The sequence below is a fragment of the Mus musculus genome, chromosome 13 (genome assembly GCF_000001635.26).
Source record: "Mus musculus strain C57BL/6J chromosome 13, GRCm38.p6 C57BL/6J".
NCBI classification, from domain to species: Eukaryota; Metazoa; Chordata; class Mammalia; order Rodentia; family Muridae; genus Mus; species Mus musculus.
The window spans coordinates 95,625,304-95,643,772 of NC_000079.6; the positions used below are offsets into that span (position 1 = coordinate 95,625,304).

Genomic DNA, 18,469 nt, shown 5'->3' on the forward strand with positions numbered 1-18,469 from the left:
ACATGCACGCACAGGCAAGCAGAACCACACAGATGTGCGTACATAGGCCATAAGAGTTGCCTTCGTCATGGTGTCTGTTCACAGCAATGGAAACCCTAACTAAAGCACCCTTTCCCCAATACTGGCTGTAGGAAGAGGAAAATTTGCTCTTAAGATGAAACTTACCCGATTGCTTCTACTAAGAGTCACATTAAGGCTAATGATGTGTAAGTGAAACAAAACAAAACAACAAAAACAAACTACTCCCAGGGTTATCAATTGTTGTGATAGAATTGTTCTGCAGTATTTGTCAAGAATATATGTTGCTTGGGGCTAGAGAGATGGCTCAGCAGTTCACAGCAATTGTTACTTTTGCAGAAGACCCAGGTTCAATTCCCATTTCCCACACAATGGCTTGTCCTTAGCTCCAGTGCCAGGGGGTCTGATGCCCTCTTGTGACAGCTATAGACACCAGGCATGCACAGGGGGCACATGCACGTATGAGGTCAATACTCTCATACACATAGAAACTGTAAACATTGAAAAAACAATGTAGTCTGAAACAGCTATGAAAAATAGAGGATTCTGGGGCTGGAGAGATGGCTCAGTGGTTAAGAGCACTGACTACTCTTTCAAAGGACCCAGGTTCAATTCCCAGAAACCACACGGAAACTTTCAACTGTCTATAACTCCAAGATCGGACACTTTCACACTGACATACATGCAGGCAAACCATCAATGCACATAAAATAAAAATAAATTATAAAAAATAGGACTCTACTTTCTGAGAATTTTCCAAATTATGTTGATTTTAAACTTAAGTTCATTTTTCTCTAATAAGCAGATTTTACAATCCCTAAGGAAAATAAAACCTGTTCAATAAATGAGTAAGGTGTTGGGGAAGGTCTAGCCCAAAGGCCCAAACTCCTACTATGCTTTCTCTTTCTTTCAATAACAGATCGTTCTCTCTTCACTGCTTGTTTTAACTGGATTCTTAGTGGCCTAGAGACCACCGCAGCAGTTTGGACTGTGTATTGAACCCATCTTTAAGCTTGAGTCTCAATAAAGATGTTGGGAGATGGTGGGACCTTTAACGGTTAATTAAACCGTAGGAGTTCTAACTTCATGAATAGAGTAGTGTCTTCAAGAGGCTGGATTAGGGCTTGGGGGCAGAGTGGATTGTTCTATAAAGCAGTAGTTCTCAGCCTTCCCAAGGCTGCGGCCCTTTAATACAGTTCTTCGTGCTGTGGTGACCCCCAACCATACAATTATCATATTATTGCTACTTCATACCTGAATTTTATAATACATTATGAGTCATAGTGTAAATATTCTGTTTTCTGATGGTCTTAGGCGACCCATGGGAAAGGGTGGTTTGGCCCCTGGGTGCTTCATTTCTTCCTCATGTACTATTATGGAATATGAGCAGCTGCTGCCCTTATCAGAGCCCTCAAGAACTTGGAATTAAATGAGCATTTCTGTCTTACAGAGTGCCCAGCTACAAGCACATTTCGTTATAACCATACAAAACAGACTGAGGTGAGGACTCTAGCTGGCTGGAACCTACTATTAGCCAACAGGAAGGAGGCAAGCGTGACCTTTGTAATTCAAAGAGATTTGTTCTGACCTTCAGCCCCTCTCCCCGCCTCGGCTTGGGATGAGTGGTAAGTACAAGGCTGACTGGATCTCTAGATTGCCTGTGGATCAGCTCATCTACGGATGGTCGAACTTGAAGTCCCGTGTCCCCTCCTGCAGCAGCTTTCTCTGTACCCTAATCTGCACAGCTCTGGGTATATGACTTCTTTCCCTGATGAGTCCCACCAAGAGTCTTCTACCCACTAAGTAAATTGGACTTATTAAAACACCCCCCCAAAAAAAAACTCTACCACATTCATGTAATTAAGTAACATTTATTTTACATAAAACAATTTTCAAAGAATACATTTAAAAACCATCTGGATACTGATTTGATAGCATTACAAAAAAATTGAGAGGCACAATTGAAGTATTCAAATAAATGGTGCGGGTGAAGGTGGGGGTCTATACCTGCTGTCCACCGTGTTTCCTGTGACTCCCATACAGGAGCCTTCCCATGAGGCAGTAGTGCACTTGGAGTAAATTGAATAAATCACATAAAATATATACTTTTATACAGAAAGTGTTATTGTATCATCACTTTCAATTACTTATAAAAACTTCATTTGGAATTGCACAAAAGTTCTCTTTAAAACTGATAATTCCCAGAAGACAGGGCTTAGAACTCTATGTCTAAATAATTCATTACAAATTAATTAGATCTCTATTTCTCCACAGATAGAAAACAATCTATGAAGAATTAATCATTTAAGTGGGACATTTAAAATTTCTTTTCATAGGAAAATAGGTTTATACATTTGTCCCTAGTCAGCTAAACTTTCTCCCCCCTACTTTAAAATAGATCACAGGGTATTCAGAACTTTCCGAGGCAGTACCTGTGCCACAGTACTGTGTGTGTGTGTGTGTGTGTGTGTGTGTCCCCTCAGCCCATCTTGTCTATCCCTCTGCTGCAGTATCCAATTATCAAAAAGGCACATGGCTACATTCTTCAGAACAGTTTTGGTCTTAAAAAAAATTCAGACACTTATAAGCCGTGATTCCAATCATGTTTTCAAACAAAAATACTAGACAAGCCCATTTCTCAAGGCAGGCAATAGAGAATCCACGAGTCCCTCGGCAGACGGCACGTCACTTTCCGTAGAACTTCTTGTTGAGCAGGTATATGAGAAGGTTCACGTTCACTTTCACCTTGTCGAACATTTTCATCACGGCCACCCCTTCATACTGCATCTGAAGTAAGTCCTGGAACGGGAGGGAAGGGTGACATCGCAGTGTGACGTCGTTGCTTAAAAACAGACTGGAAGAATCAATGATGAAATAGACCCGGCTGATCCAATAATCCCACTGTGGCTTCCAAAGCATTAGTCGGCTTAACAATACAGGTGAGTTAGGACTTGGAATCCCGTGCCCTGGGCCTGGGGACTTGTGCTATGGCAGCTCTGTGGTGAGAGCTGCATTTTAACAAGTTCCTAAGTGACAGTGAGTGGTGCTGTGGTCAGGACACACTTAGAGAATTACTGCTCTGCGTGGAAGAAAATGACTTTAATGATAGAGAGAGGGCTGCAGTTATAATTTGGGGGTACAGAGCTAGTTTGTGTGTGAGAGCTTTTGGCCTTGAGCTTCAGCACTGGGAAAAAAAACTGCATGAAAGAAAATTATTATCCAGTTAATATCAGACACGATTTTCATTTCAGTCTTACAATTAAAAAATTTTGTGTGTGTGTGTGTGTGTGTGTGTGTGTGTGTGTGTCCGTCCATGCATGTGGAGGTCAGAGGACAACATGTGAAAGTTCTCTCCTTCCACCATCTGAGTTCCAGGAATTAAACTCAGGGCTTTCGAAGCCCTGGTTTTTTTTTGTTTTTTTGTTTGTTTTTTTCGAGACAGGGTTTCTCTGTGTAGCCTTAGCTGTCCTGGAACTCACTCTGTAGACCAGGCTGGCCTCGAACTCAGAAATCCGCCTGCCTCTGCCTCCCAAGTGCTGGGATTAAAGGCGTGCGCCACCGCAGCCCTGTTTGTTAGGTACTGTGTAGTGCAGAGAGATCCACGCTGGCCTTCATCCCAGCTCACCTGAATATTGAGTTGTACCTTTTCCATCTCAACACCGAGGAATTTGGATCTGACGTCAAAGATGCCCATGTCCTCAGTAGCTATGATATCGAACATAACATTCTTAAACCTATTGAAGAGGAACAGTCAGCCACGTGCAACCACAAGTAAACCACTAAAGAAGAAGAAACTAACAGAGCCTCAACTCAGGACCAGTGAGCAGACTAGTGTGACGATCCCAAGGCTGCCAAACACTCTGCATCATCTTCCACTACTGGGATCTGAGCTAGATTTCTTTTTTTTTTTTTTTAATTACAAAGGAACTAGCAGGTGTGATCTTTGGACATTGACTGATACCGCTGTTGGGACAGCAATGTTCATTAGGTAATAGTCTTTAGAGAAACTTCATGAGATGAAAAGGTGTATTCTCAGAGCTTATAGAATCAGATGTTGTGGGTCAGGTCCTGGAAGGAGGAGGGAGTCAGAGAGAAGGCCACAGCCAAAGGACGACTTCTCTTGAGACAAAGGAAGACAGGAGGTTTATGCATGAGGCTCATGGTTCCTTGCAAAGGCAGAGCATGGTGTGCCTGCTGGGCTGTGTGTGCGCCACCATTTCTGTTGGTCCTTCCACCTTGAATTCACACACTCCCAGCTTTGTGGGAGGTGGTTCTGACTAGGGTCTATCAAAGCTCGAGGTTTTGAAATGCAAACACTGTTTAGTAACTGCACGGAACTCCTGCACCAAGATCAAAAGGCAGCCTTTTCATGCTCACTGCTCTGTCTCAGTTCTTATGAAGGGACCAAGAGAGACCCTCAGATCCATACACTGGACAAACCTCAGGACACATAACTTCTGGGTACACACACTTCCCAGGACTGATCACATCAGTGCCTGATGCTGAAGGTCGGGTGGTGGGGTAAGACCAGTGATCCGTAATCTAGGCTAAGCCTTGCTAGAACAAACAGACCCTCCAAGCCACCAGGGACCACCGAGGAATGCTTAGTCAGCGTGTGTGTGAGTGGAGGGCAGGTGTGTTGTCCGCAGATGCTGGCCTGTACTTACTGGTTGGTTTGAAGGTCATCTATGCCCAACAGGACGCCTTTGTCATGTAGCTTTGCTGCCGTGTACCTCACTGGCTTCACTCTCTTCGTTCCTTTGGGTTCTGCTTTTCCATCCAGTTTAATTGATCTCCGAGAATTTCTGAGCAAAACAGAACAGACGACCTGTTGTCAAGATGTTCCTGACAGCGCAGCCACTATGCCCAGAGTGACCCCACTGCTGGGAGGGGTGGGGCGGGGGTGTGTGTACTGATCTGCAATAGAAGGTGACAATCGTCCCCATGATTTGGAATCACTACCCAACTGGATTTCCTAAGTGACTGAAGTTGGTATTTAAAATAAAAAGTATGCTGTGTTCTCAGGCATACCGAACTAAGTGTCTGTCTTATAAGTCACTGTAGGTAGCCCTGGAGTAACTACATGAACTTGCTGTTCCAAAGTGAAGGTATTAATAAAACTAATTTAGCCCTGTCCCAAATACATGCTTTATACATATTATGTTCCAAATATATGCTTTAAACCTATCAGTTTGTATTTTCCAAAATGAGCAGTTTCCATGGTGCTTTGAAATCAACACATTCCTTTGCTATAAGTAACTTTCATTTAGCTTTTCATAGCCACACCAGAGAAGATGGCATTCTCAATCCTGAGTTAAATATAAGAAAAACAAGATCACAAACTATAGGAGACTCAGAACCCACATTAGGAATACAGAGTTCATATCTTAAAGTTGCTGTAATGCCCTGTGAAGCCAGACCACTAGGGATTATTTTTGACTGAAAGTTTGCTTGATTGATTTCTTCTTGGGTAGAGTGTTTAAAAAAAAAAAAAAAAAGACTTGCACAGCCCTACAAGCAAATGAATGAAGACTGGAGCCGAGCTGGGAGGTGAGGAGACTGATCTCTTTTCTTCAGACTTCCTGTGAGTAATACTATCGATTTTCCTACAGTGTATCATTTCCTACTGCTTTTTATGCAGAGGAAGGTTATCTGGAAACATTGTATCACACACTTAAATGGGCAATTAAACTTTAATCAGCATTGACCCAGTCTAGAGATAAGAATAATTATCAACAAAGAGTTGTCACTGAGAGTCATTATATTGTATATAAAAAATTTTATAATTTGTATACTAATGGATATGAGAGAGAGCTGCCAAAATTTGATCTATTGTGTCAGGAATGACTTTTAAAAACATCAACATGGCCGGGCGTGGTGGCACATGCCTTTGATCCCAGCACTCGGGAGGCAGAGGCAGGTGGATTTCTGAGTTCGAGGCCAGCCTGGTCTACAGAGTGAGTTCCAGGACAGCCAGGGCTACACAGAGAAACCCTGTCTCGAAAAACAAAACAAACAAAAAAATCAACATGGAATTCTAAATCATTAAAATTTAGATCATTAAGTTGTTTTGTGCAATTAGCAAATACCTGACTTATCTAACATCATCAGGTAAACAAAATCCTGTTCATCATAAACAATCTCAAGTCCAGTAAACACATAGGTGCTGGATAGTTTTATGTTAAGTTGACTCATCTAAAGTCATTGGAGACCTTAAAGTCACTTTAAAGCCAATCTAGGCAAACCTCAATTGAGAAAACACCTCCATAAGATCAGCAGTAGGCAAGCCTGTAGGACATTTTCTTAATTAGTAATCAATGGCAGGAGTGGGGTGGGGGTGGTGGAGTGGTGGGGGTAAGCCCACGGTGGGTGGCGTCATCCCTAGGCTGGTGGCCCTGGGTTCTATAAGAAAGCAAGCTGAGCAATCCATGAGGAGCAAGCCAGTGAGCAGCACTCTTCTGTGTTCTCTGCTTCACTTCCTGCCTCCAGGTTTCTACTTGAGTCCCCTCACTGATGGACTGTGATTAGGATATGCAAGCCAATAAAACCCTTTTCCCCCTAAGCTGCTTTGGCCATGGTCTTTATCAGCAAATCGAAAGCAGACTAGAACAGTTCCAAACCAACCCAGGCCACCACCAGTACCGTAGTCTCCCCAAACAAAGCAAAGCCCTGAGAACGGACACCAAGGGGATCTGAACTCACTTTCTTTTCAGGTTGTCTACACAGGTCTTGATGTAGGTGTCGTAATAATTAATTTGATCTTCATAAAACGCTGCCTTCTTATTAAGTGCGTTCAGGGTTTGCTGAAGTTTCGACAGCTCAGCTTTTCGAAGCTTGCGGTGGATTCTTTGATTTCGAATATCCTGAAACAAGTAAAGGCTTTATAATGACGGGCTGAAGCGAGCCTGCTTCTTGCTTCTTCTAAAGACTGATACTTTAGAAGAAGAAAAAGCAGGCAGCAGGCCAGCATATAACTGCTGATTATGGTTTATCTCAGGCACCTACCTCATCATATATATTAACACAACACAACACAACACACACTGTTACCACTTTCTGCCTCAGAACTGGAAAACGTCCAATTTGTATTTTAAGAGGGTTACTAAAGTTTATTTCCACCCCCCTCAGTGAGGGAAGTGGGCTGGGGAGATGGGTCAGTCAGTAAAGTGCTTTCCCAGGGACTGAGTTCAGATCCCTAATTCTCACATAAAAGCCTGGCATGGTGGTGCCTATGAGTAGCCCCAGAGCTGAGGGGCAGGGACAAGGAGACCTGGGGGTGCGGGGGGGGGGGTGTCATTGGCTAGCTAGTTAGCTAGCTGAAAGTGCTGTGAAATTCAGGTTCCGGAGAGACTTGTCTCAAAACTAAGGTAGCAAGCTATGAAGAATGGCACCCAGTGTTAACCTCTGGATTTCATCAACCTACTCAGAGAAGAGTATAGACACACACACACACACACACACACTTCACAGATACATATAAACACACATTTTACAGACATCCTCCCCCACTAAATTGGGAATCACCAAATAGTTTAAGAAAAAAAGAAAAAGCTTTTAAAAAGGCACAAAAGGCTGGGATGTAGTTCAGTTGGTAGAGCGCTTGCTCAACAGCATGCATGAAGCCCTGGGTCCGACAAATTAGGCACGATGCCGCACACCTGTCACCCCAGCACCGAGGCAAGCAGTTCAGAAGTTCAAAGTGTTCCTGGAGGAGATGAAGAGCTAGAGAGCAACTGGGAAGACAGGAGGCTCCACCACCAAGTCGGTAATGGAAAAAGGGAATACAAAGAAAACATTAGCTGGAGAGATGGGATTTCTTCAGACTGCGTTGAACTTTCCTCTTTGGAGAATATTTTAAGCCCAAAAAGTTAATGTGTACATTGTATCTCCCTTTAGCGATGGCTCTCATGACTTGAGAAGATTGAAAACTGAAAACTTACAATTGACTAAGACTCTGTTTCTACAGCCCCCCACTGAATTTGAACCACTAAGAACTAAAAATACAGAGAAAAAAAAGAAAACTGTCTTTGTAATGAGCATATTTAGCCTTTTATCACTCCCTGGGCAATATAGACTAGCACATATTTACATAGCACTTAGATTACACACACACACACACACACACACACACACACACGCACACACACACACACACACACACACACACACACACACGCATGCCATTATGATGGCACACACTTGTTGGTCCCAGCCACTTCAGAGGCTGAGCCAGGAAGATGGCTTGAGCCCAGGGGTGAGTCAGTCTTGGCAACATGGTGAGACACATTTCATTTTACTTTTTAGTAAAACATGAGTGGGAGGATGTGAATAGCTCAAATGCAAACATTCCACATTTCATATAAGAGACTTGAGCATCCATGTTATCAGCTGGAATCCTAAACCCAGTTCCCTTCAGATAGCAAGAAGATTTAAATAGGATACAGTTTTTTTTTTTGTCTTCCTGCTCATAGATTATGAGAGTCGAGTTAAAACTGAACTTGCAGCTTTAGGTTTAAGAAGTCATTTAGTAAGGGCTGGGGAGAGCTCTCAGTAGGTAAAAGCGCTTGCCATGCAAGCCCAGTGACTTGTGTTTGAGGCCCAGAACCCATATAAAAACTCAAGATGTGGCAGCATACAGCTGTAATTGCAGTGTTTCTTCTGTGAGATGGGAGCTGGGAACCAGAGTTGGCTGGAAGCTCGTGGGCCAGCTAGCCGGGAAGACTCTGCGCAGCAGACAAGAGAAACTCTGCCTCTAAAAGGTAGGCGCTGAGAACTCACAAAGGTTGTCCTCTGACCTCCCTCCATGCATACACTGCAGTACATGTGTGCTGACACTCGGACTCAGACACACACACACACACACACACACACACACACACACACACACACACACACACACTCATGATCTCTTTAAATAAAATTTAAAATAATCCAGTAAACTACAAGAACATTTCCCTTGAGAATGGTGTCTTTCCCACTACGCTTCCTTAGTGAACAGATTAAAACCAACTGTTTCAGGAACTCCGAGGCAGATTCCCAAACACCTATTGAAAAAAAACTTTGCTACTAAACAGAGCTTCCTCAACTTCGGCAAACAGTTCTGAGTTCTCTATCTCATATTCTCAAAGGGAGCTATTCTCCACCCACACTTTGAAAAGAAACGATGGCTTCTTTCCATTACTCAGGGCAGGAGAAATAACCCTTCTTGCTAAAGTGACCATCCCCTCCAGGGGATGACAAAGAGGGTGCCCCTCTAATCACTTAACTGCCTTTAAGCTCAGACCCACATGAATGTGTACATTTGAGTCAAAAGAATGAAACGTCTTTTTTACCCAAATATGTCCTTCCTTATCCTCAGCAAACAGATCTCAACCACTTCCTGCTTCCATGCACAAAGTTGAGATTACTTTCCCAGGAAACTCTCAAGTGCAAAAAAAAAAAAAATGTGCCATGAGAAACAGAAATAAACCTTTGAGTCTGAGCTGGGGTAAGGCTCAACTGCTTCAAAGCAAATTCCCTGGGACATAGAGTTACCATCTCTCTTTTCTTTTTCTTTCTTTTTTTTTTTTTTTTTTTTTTTTTTTTGGTTTTTCGAGTCAGGGTTTCTCTGTGTAGCCCTGGCTGTTCTGGAACTCACTCTGTAGACCAGGCTGGCCTCAAAATCTGCCTGTCTCTGTCTCCCAAGTGCTGGGATCAAAGGCATGTGCCACCATTGCCCGGCTAGAGTTACCATCTCAATGGCAGCTCTGAAGAGCAATCAAGATTTTATGACAGCTAACAATGAAGAAAACAGTATTTCCCAATGTCACAAAACAAGCAAGCAAGCAAGCAAGCAAGCAAGCAAGCAAGCAAGCAAGCAAGCAAGCAAGCAAAAGAACCCAAGTAGCGTGGCTTAAAGTTGTACCAGCACTGCTCGCCACACCCCCAGAGTGGCCACCCTGGTGTGTTTGCACTCTCCTCCTGGCCTGGGGGAGCTGTATCAATTCCTTATAGAAGCCACAAACCCTTGAAACCCTTAAAAATTCCGAACATTAAGGAAAACAGGAACCCTGTATGTTCCCATGAGTCCCCATGTCATCTCCCAGGATGCCCCGCATGTGCCAACAAAGGTCTAGGTGGAAAAGAAAGCTATTCCCAGACACCTTGGCAATCTCGTTGAGAATGTCTTGGTACTTGTTTTTGGAGGACACGTGTCCAGTCTGCTCCAGCGTCCGCAGGTTCCTCTGAATCTTCCTCTTCTTTTGCTCGAGGGGCAGGCGTGCATCTTCTATCACTGCTTGGCTCTGCTTCCCTTCCTCCGGGGTCCTGGAGTCTACAACGGCACGGCTCTCCATGTCTTTGGCGTGCTCTAGTTCCTAAAGAGAGAATATCAACATGTCACTTTTCCTCTCATCCCTCCATGTCACAAATATGAAGTCTAAAGATTGCCACTTTCATGTGCTCTTCATGGTTTTGAAGGAAACTCTGAAAAAAAAATTCCAATAAAAAACAAACAAAAATAAGCAACAAACAAACAAACAAACAAACAAAAACAGCAAAAAAACCCAAAATTAAAGAAGATGTAATACTGGACCTAATTTGGCCAAAGTTCAAAGGTGCTGTTTTCTTGCCAAGGTGACACACTGCCTTAGTATAATCATTATTTTGTAATTCCCTGGATGAAGAATCTCAATTTCTGGGTAGCCCAGTTGAGGAAATTAAAAGTACACTTTGTACTATCATGGGGCTGGCTCTGAGAGTCCACTGAGTTCTCACAAACCAGACCCTCTAACAGAGATTCATGAGCCATTTAGCAGCAAGGCTGCCAGAGCGCTTCCTTCTCATCCCTGAATCCCTCTCTCCTAGTAAACTGGGAGCAGAGTGCCTCTGAACCACTGGGTAAAAATATTCCTGCAGATGACAGTTCCTAAGCGCGTGGTGTGGACACAAATGACTGCTAGCCAGCCAGTCTGTCCAAGAGGACAGTAATACAAGGAGACAGGTGGTGTTCTATTTCACCGCACAGCAACCGACACCTCAGATCAATTCTATGATACAATTGTTATAGAGCAATAGGGCTTCAGGGCACAGAAATGGCTTACTGGGTCAGCGGGAAACAGCAGTCAATATACTTAATATAATATACTTAATCGGTGTCAGGCACCACTGCATCCGTTTCGCATGCTCTTCCTTAGCCTCTGTTTCATTTAGTCTTCTCTGTGACTGAGAGATTACTTTACAGGTAAGGCAGCTAAGGCCCAGAGAAATTTCTAAGTGGCCCCAGTCACAAGCTAGGAGACATGAAGGTGTGTGAGGTCCAGATGTCTGTGTATGGTCTTTGTCACTAACTCATGCTACATCTGGGAAATATTGAAACAATCAGAGCTAAAAACAAAACCAAACCCTTTAATCTTAAATCAGTATATTTATATATCCAGATTGCTTAAAAACATCCACACATTTTCATACATAAGATGGCTTGAAGTTTTGATTTTTTTAAAAAAATTAAATCTGCAGACAGAATGATTTCTTGGCAACCCATTACATTAAGAAGGACAGGAAATTTATGAGCATAACCCATTAAGAAGTAATTAGACAATTCTGTTAAATTGATTAGGAAGTGGCAGTTACTGGCACTAAAATAATAACACAGGGATTAATTGATTTATTTCAGAATGAACTGAGTAATTTTTTTCTTTTGTTGTTGTTGAGACAGCCCAGCCTGGCCTTGGCCTCCTGAGCCTTCTGTCCAGTGCTGGTACTACAGGCACCTAATTAATGTAGCTCTGGCTATCCCGGAACTCATTATGTAGAGCAGGCTAGCCTCAGACCACAGAAATCTGTCTGTCTCTGCTTCCCAGATATAGGGATTAATGGCACTATGCCACGATGTCCAGTTTAATGATGCAACCTAAAAGATGTTAGTAAAATGTTTAATCTCAGACTGTCGTGAAGCCTGAGTTGTGTGTAGCCATGTAAAGGCACCAGGACACCATGGCCTCAGACTCTCACTTTGGATGCATGTTTTTTTTTTTTTTTGTGTGTGTGAGATATCGTCTCTCTTCTAAGTTAGCAGATACACAACAAGGATTTTGACATCCTATCCAACAGCACGGTTTCTTCACTGATGTATCCAGTCATCTACTGCATGACAAAGCTTATGGTTCACATCAAGAGGCTCTGCACATATAGAACTGGATTCCTACTGTAGGAAAAAAAAATAACACCCGGTACACATTTGAGAAAGCATCTTCCACTTCTCTCCTACTGATATTCCATGTGGGCTTCAGATATGAAGTCCGTCGTCTACACTAAGGGACTTCAGACATGTATGTTTCTATGTGACAGTGACTATTTGGTGTGGACACGAAGACCACCGCCATCTATCTATTAACTTATTATGTGAAGACCAGTCACCTGCTGCCCAGTTGCTGGGGTCTCTAAGATTTCAGTCAGCGTGCTCCCTGGCTGGTTCCGGGTCACATCGATGATCAGCTTTTTGGTCCTTACAAAGGAGAACAAAAGAGACGGATGTTCAGACAGCAGTTAGGATACATAAAACTCTGTTTCTCTCATAGGAATACATTAAGCCGCTTCCGTGATTCCCTAAAGTGCTCTTGCGCAAAAACGCCTAAGAGCCTGCAGATGCCAGATAAGCAGCGTCTGGGCTTTAGATGCTTAAGACAGTGAGTTTAGTCTCTCAGGACTGCACACAACTATGTCATAAGATTCCTGCTGCTGGAAAGGACATAGGAAGGCCTGCCTAACTGACTTCTGAGCCTGTGGATACATCATAACTAAACTGCCTCGTTTGCTCCATCAGAAAAGGTATAGGCCAGTGGGAAGGCCAGTGGAAGCAGAAGTCACCTGAGAGCCTTGGAAACTACAGGCTTTTGGTGAGCCCAGCAAAGGGACATAGGAGACTGGCAGATAGAGCCGTGTGTGTGTGTGTGTGTGTGTGTGTGTGTGTGTGTGTGTGTCCACGTGTGCATGCACACATGTGCATGCATGGAACCGAGAACAGGAGAGCTGTTTTAGACAAGTTTAGGGCTGACAAACCACCCTGGAAGTGCTGACCCATTCATTCTTCCATAGGTGCTCTTTAGCAACTGGCTGTCCCTTTTAATTAGGGGTTGGCTTATGTAATTACATCGAAGGGGGGGGCTGGGGATGTATCTCTGTAGAACATGTGTGAGGGCCCTGAATTCAAACCTTCATACTATAGAAGCCACACAGCAACAAGACAAAAAAATGCAAAAGGGCAACCGTTCTCATTTGACCACCGTTAGCCATGGTGGGAAGTATTTTGTTTGAAAAAGGCTCTCATCTCCCAGAAGACAGAAACATCAGCAGTAGTTGGTGAGCTACACACAGGCCAGAGCTGCTGCTTGCTCTTATCACAGCCCTGGTCCTCTACTGAATTTCAGTGCTGTCAGAGAGAATAACTTTCTTCCTTATCCACAGCAGGAACTGTTCATGCAGCATGAAACTGGAAATGAAAATAAGTCATATTCCGAAGCCACAAGGGGGGCTTTCTCCTGAATCAGTCCTGGTTAACCCCAAATGTGAGATTTTAAAAATGGGAGAAGATCCAGTAAGCCATTTGCAAATGTGGCCTTTCCCATTTCCTATTTATGCCACGTCTTCACAAGAAGAGTGAGCGTGCCTGACAGACACAGCTTCCTCTTCTCCCTTCTCCAGGGTCTCTGCAGAGCCATTTCCTCTAGCCCCGTGACCCCTGCCTGCCAGGGATTTTCAGGCTGTCTGAGAATGCACAACTAAAGACTCCAGAGAGTCAAACATGGGTACACAGCTAATTATAGCCCCGTGGGAGATGGCAGGCAGTGTTCCTGAGGTGGCCAGGCCTCAGGAAGCTGCATGTCCCTTCCCACACACATACCCCAGCTTCCTCTAATCATCATCAGGAATGAATTAGACCGAGATTTAGCATCTAGCCCAGGCTGGCCTCAAATTTGAGATCCTAAATGTTTGGATTACAGGCACGCTCCCCCATGCCTGGCTTTCAGGCAGAAACACGGAGTTGAAAACAAAACCTTTGAATGATTTTAAAAAACTGTCGACCCTGAGTGATTCTTATTTGAAACAACGTTCTAGCAGCTACGTTCTGCTAATTAACAATTACGTGACATCATTTATATCAGCTTCCATCGCGACTGAAAACTATTTGCTCACGAGTTGCTGAAGGACAAATTGCACAAATAACTTTGTTTTTTGTTCTTGGAATTCTAGATGACGTCAGGCCTGTGGAATTCATTGTCAAAATTCTACCTTCACGGTCTATATCTAAGCCGGCACCTGCTTCAAGTGCAGGGATCTCAACTTCCCCTCCCTACTATGTGCTCAAGGGCACAGGGCATTGTGGACAGGCAGATCGGGCAGATCGAAGGCTACCTGGAGCTCCCCGCACCCCACCCCCTCACAGTTCCTGTTTATGATTTATGAGCTGCGTGGGTCAGTGCAAATTATGTAATCCTTATAGGGTTTTTTTGTTTTGTTTTGTTTTGTTTTAATTTTTAAAAGGGAAACAGTTTGACAGAAAGACTTCATGTAAACAGCCCTTTGTGTTGGGGTCTGACAGATGGTGAGGAGCACACCTGTAACCATGGCAACTATGTTGCACAAGATGGCAGCTGCTGGCCATCACATGGGAACTATGTTGCACAAGATGGCAGCTGCTGGCCATCACATCCCACTGAGCCCCTGAAACCTGGCTGGACCAGACAGACAGATGTGAGTGCAGGACACACATTCTAAGCTAAAGACTTAGCACAGATGCACAATACCTCCTTAACAATCTCTTCCATTCATTTCTATAAGAAATGAAAATGTTTTTAATACATTGAGTTAAATAGAACACAATTACTAAACAATTCTGCTCCCAACCAAAAAAAAAAAAAAAAAATCACTGGCATATGAGCGTGGTGACGGACCTGTCAGTGACCCTGATCTGACCACTGCATATGGCACCCATGTATCAAAATGTCACACTACATTCTATAAATAGGAACACTCATCATGTGTCATTATTTTAAATGTGTAAATAAACACTGGAAAAAATGGAAAGATGAGAAATGATTTCATATGATTCTTTCTAGAATGTGGCTTTTAGAACATTTATGTGTGTGCTCTATGTGTGGATCCTACTAAAAAAAAAATTTTTTTTTTTTGAAATTGCAATAGCCAAACATGCCATTCCTCAACTGGAAGCTAGTAGTCTAAAGACCTAGTTAGTCATAGGACCTCAGCACAAAGAGGCTGCTGGAAGACAGCCCACTGTCTGAAACACAGATGGAGCAACAGAGAGCTCCAAGGCCTAATGGGTAGACAAAGATCACCACACTTGGGGTTCTAGCATTGCAGAAGCCAGAGCAAGCTGCCGGCCTGCATCATCCACAGTTCCTTATCCTCCTGTGGGAGTTACCTGTGTCTCCTACCATCCCTACCTCCTGTTTGTGCTGTGGATGAAACATAAACAAACTAAGCACATTCTCTACCACTGAGTCACAGCCCAAGTCACCATCCCCTCTTCTAGCACCTTTCCAAGATAAAAGCCCCTGAGGTCTTTAAGGTCTTTAAACCTTTGCAGAGTAGCATCTAAAGAGAGTTCCCAGTTTGGGTCACTGTTGTCAATGACCTTCTGAATGTGCCCTCCTCACCCAGTGCAAACGTAACTTTCTAGCTGTGCCTAGCCGACATGTTGTATACCAGCCTGTAGAGTATTCAACCATCTGTAAGACAGGCTCATCGAAACACGGAGAGGCCTCCAACTCTGGGAAGGAATTACTGAAGAAGAATGAAATCCACCAGGGAGTTTACTCATCAGAACTCGGCTTGTGGACAAGAGCACAGAGCACGGCTGGGTAAAGGCTCCTAGGGCTGGCCTCTCCACGCATGGCTCCGGCTTTCTGCTTTACAGTGTGCCCAAGGTTGACAAGGAAGCGGTGCTTGTGGAAGTTCAGAAATACTTGGTAGTGTTTAAAATGGCAGTAATATCAGTACATAGTGTTGGCAGTGGTCCTCAAACATCACCTCGGCCACTGAGCACGTTGGCTAGGGTAAACTGAAGGTGAGGGAATGTCTCTGGTAGGATAATGGCTATTTAAGCTGAATCACAGGGAAGGAGAAAATTCTTAAGAGATGACAGTGTGAGCGATATCACAGCTAAGTAGGATTGGAAACCACAAATACTGACTCAAGGTCAACACATAGTTCTGTGAAAAAGAGAGCTGAATAAAGTTATAAGGTCACATATTTTAAGATGAAGTGTAGGCTATAGTGATTGAGATTTACAGCTGTATAATTCTTTATAATTTAGAGATGTGATGGTGTCACTGCCCTGCAATAGTTTTCATTTTTTCTAGGGCTTCCGAGGCCCTGTGCCCTTAGGGATTGCAAAACTCTGTGATTAAGAGCATAGGCTCTGGAGGAGTTAAAATTATCTGGATTTAAATCTTGATTCCAATTGGCATGTTGCCCAGGGAAAAGTTTACATCTGTTTCCATCCATCTTGCCTTTACTGTTCTTGTCCGTGAAATTCTGATGGTAGCCTCCATCCTCATGAGGTCCCTGAGAGTACTGTAATTATGCGCACATGCATGCATGCACTCACGCACGCACACACGCATGCACAGTTCTCCCTCCCTCCGTTCCTCTCTTCCTTTCTCCCCTTCCTCTATCTCTCTCTTCTTTGAGTTGATTTTTTTCTTTCTTATTAATGTCCTTTTCTATTTTAGTTATTTTATAATTTTGTGTGTATAAGGGTTTTGCCTGCATGTATGTCTATGCAACACATGCATGCCTTTGGAGTTTGAAGGAGGGCACAAGGCCCCTGAGATTACAGATGGTTGTGAGAACTTCCGTTTGGTCACTGTGAATCAAACACAATTCCTCTGCAAGAGCAACAAGTATTCTTAACTGCTGAGCCACCTCTTCAGTCCCAATGTCCTTTTCTATACAAAATCGCATATAAGACGCAAAACATATGCAAATAACAGATCTGCTAATATGAATATATAAAGAACACTTTCAACTCAAGAATAACAACTACTTCATTTAAAGCTAGGTAAAGTATGTTTGTTTCCAGTACTGGGACCAAGGGCCCTATGGATGCTAGGGATACAGTCACTGAGCCCTTAGGTGACATGCAACTGCTCAGTAAGCACATGAGAAGAAGGTGAGCATCACTCATGAATGGGGAATTACAGATCCAGGCCCCAGCGAAATCCTCCGCCACACCCACTGCCGTGGTCTGTCGTGGGAAAAGAAGGAAAGGGGAGGTGAGAATAACGTAGAGTAAAATTTAGAAAACCCTTGTAGTTTGTGGAAAATATGACATGGCGTGACCACTGTGGAAAACATTTTGGTGGGCTACCAAAAACTACACACAGGATTCCCACCTGAACCAGCAACTTTATGCCCAGGTATACAACCAAAAGAAACGAAACGTGGTGTTTAAATGAAAACTTGTCCCGGATGTACATATAATAACACGGAGTCACAATATCTGAGAGGTGGAAACAACTCAAATGTCTGTGAACAGATGAAGTGTTATTCAGCTGTAAAAAGGAATAAAATAACACGACACCTTTAAAACATTACACAGGTAAGGGAAACCAGGCACAGAGAAGCACATACTATATAATCCCTCTCTACAAACTTCCTAGAGTAGGTAAGTTCGTAGAGATAGCACACTAGTGGTTGGTAGGAGCTAAGGGTCAAAGGGTGAGACTTGGCAAAGGGTCAGACTTGAGCAAACTAAAAACAAGGATTCTGAAAATCGATAGTGTCAATGGTTGTATTATATTGTGAATGTCCTAAACTGTCACACAGTGTGCACTTTTAAAGGATTAGAGTAATAGGTTTTAAGTTATATTTGTCTCAAAACCTCTGGCCAGCTCCATACAGCATTGACCATGGAAGGAGGTACTGTAAGCTGGCAGATGTGCTGGGGAGCTGAGTCTGCAGCCTGGGCCCAGGGCAGGAAAGGCAGCAGCACTTCCCAGACCTGTCCCTTCCCAAACATGCCTTGCTTTTATGGGTTTGTTTGTAAAATGTGAATTCCGAGAATGTGCTGAACTGTGGTGACGCCTGTCTCCAATCAGTGAACATGCATGCACTATTCACAATGATTTCATACTTTAGATGCCCCTAGGAACCGTGATTCCTAGCCATCAGTGTAGACCTTAGAGTTGACAGCACGAGAAGATGGCATTCCAACAACAGACAGAACCAATTAAGAGGAAATTTCTTCCTGTTACTTATAAGGACAAAGTGTCTGAGCTTGTGGGAGAGAGTTGGTCTGATTTCGTTTGCATGGCAGAACCTCACCATCTGTCTTTCCAGTTATCTGGATAACTGATGGTTGCTCAGAGGCAGAAGGGTGGATACTTCTTCCTCCGGTCTGTCCTGAGCTGTCAGAAAGTTCAGCACGACATGGCCCTGTCTTATAGCC

General features: G+C 43.5%; 1 protein-coding gene across 3 annotated transcripts in view; it reads right to left on the minus strand.

The window, feature by feature from the left end:
* Positions 1-1,873: 1,873 nt before the first annotated feature.
* Iqgap2 (IQ motif containing GTPase activating protein 2) overlaps positions 1,874-18,469 on the minus strand; it is a 265,104-nt gene continuing 248,508 nt past the window's right edge. For 2 of the 3 annotated variants that reach the window (NM_027711.1, XM_011244682.1), the window contains 6 exons: positions 12,415-12,502; positions 10,161-10,373; positions 6,721-6,881; positions 4,686-4,823; positions 3,644-3,752; positions 1,874-2,817 (listed from right to left, as the gene is read on the minus strand). In NM_027711.1, coding sequence (NP_081987.1) covers positions 2,704-2,817; positions 3,644-3,752; positions 4,686-4,823; positions 6,721-6,881; positions 10,161-10,373; positions 12,415-12,502 — 823 coding nt within the window. In that variant the 3' untranslated portion in view covers positions 1,874-2,703. The remainder of the gene's footprint in view (positions 2,818-3,643; positions 3,753-4,685; positions 4,824-6,720; positions 6,882-10,160; positions 10,374-12,414; positions 12,503-18,469) is intronic. The other variant, XM_011244681.3, reaches the window with a different exon arrangement.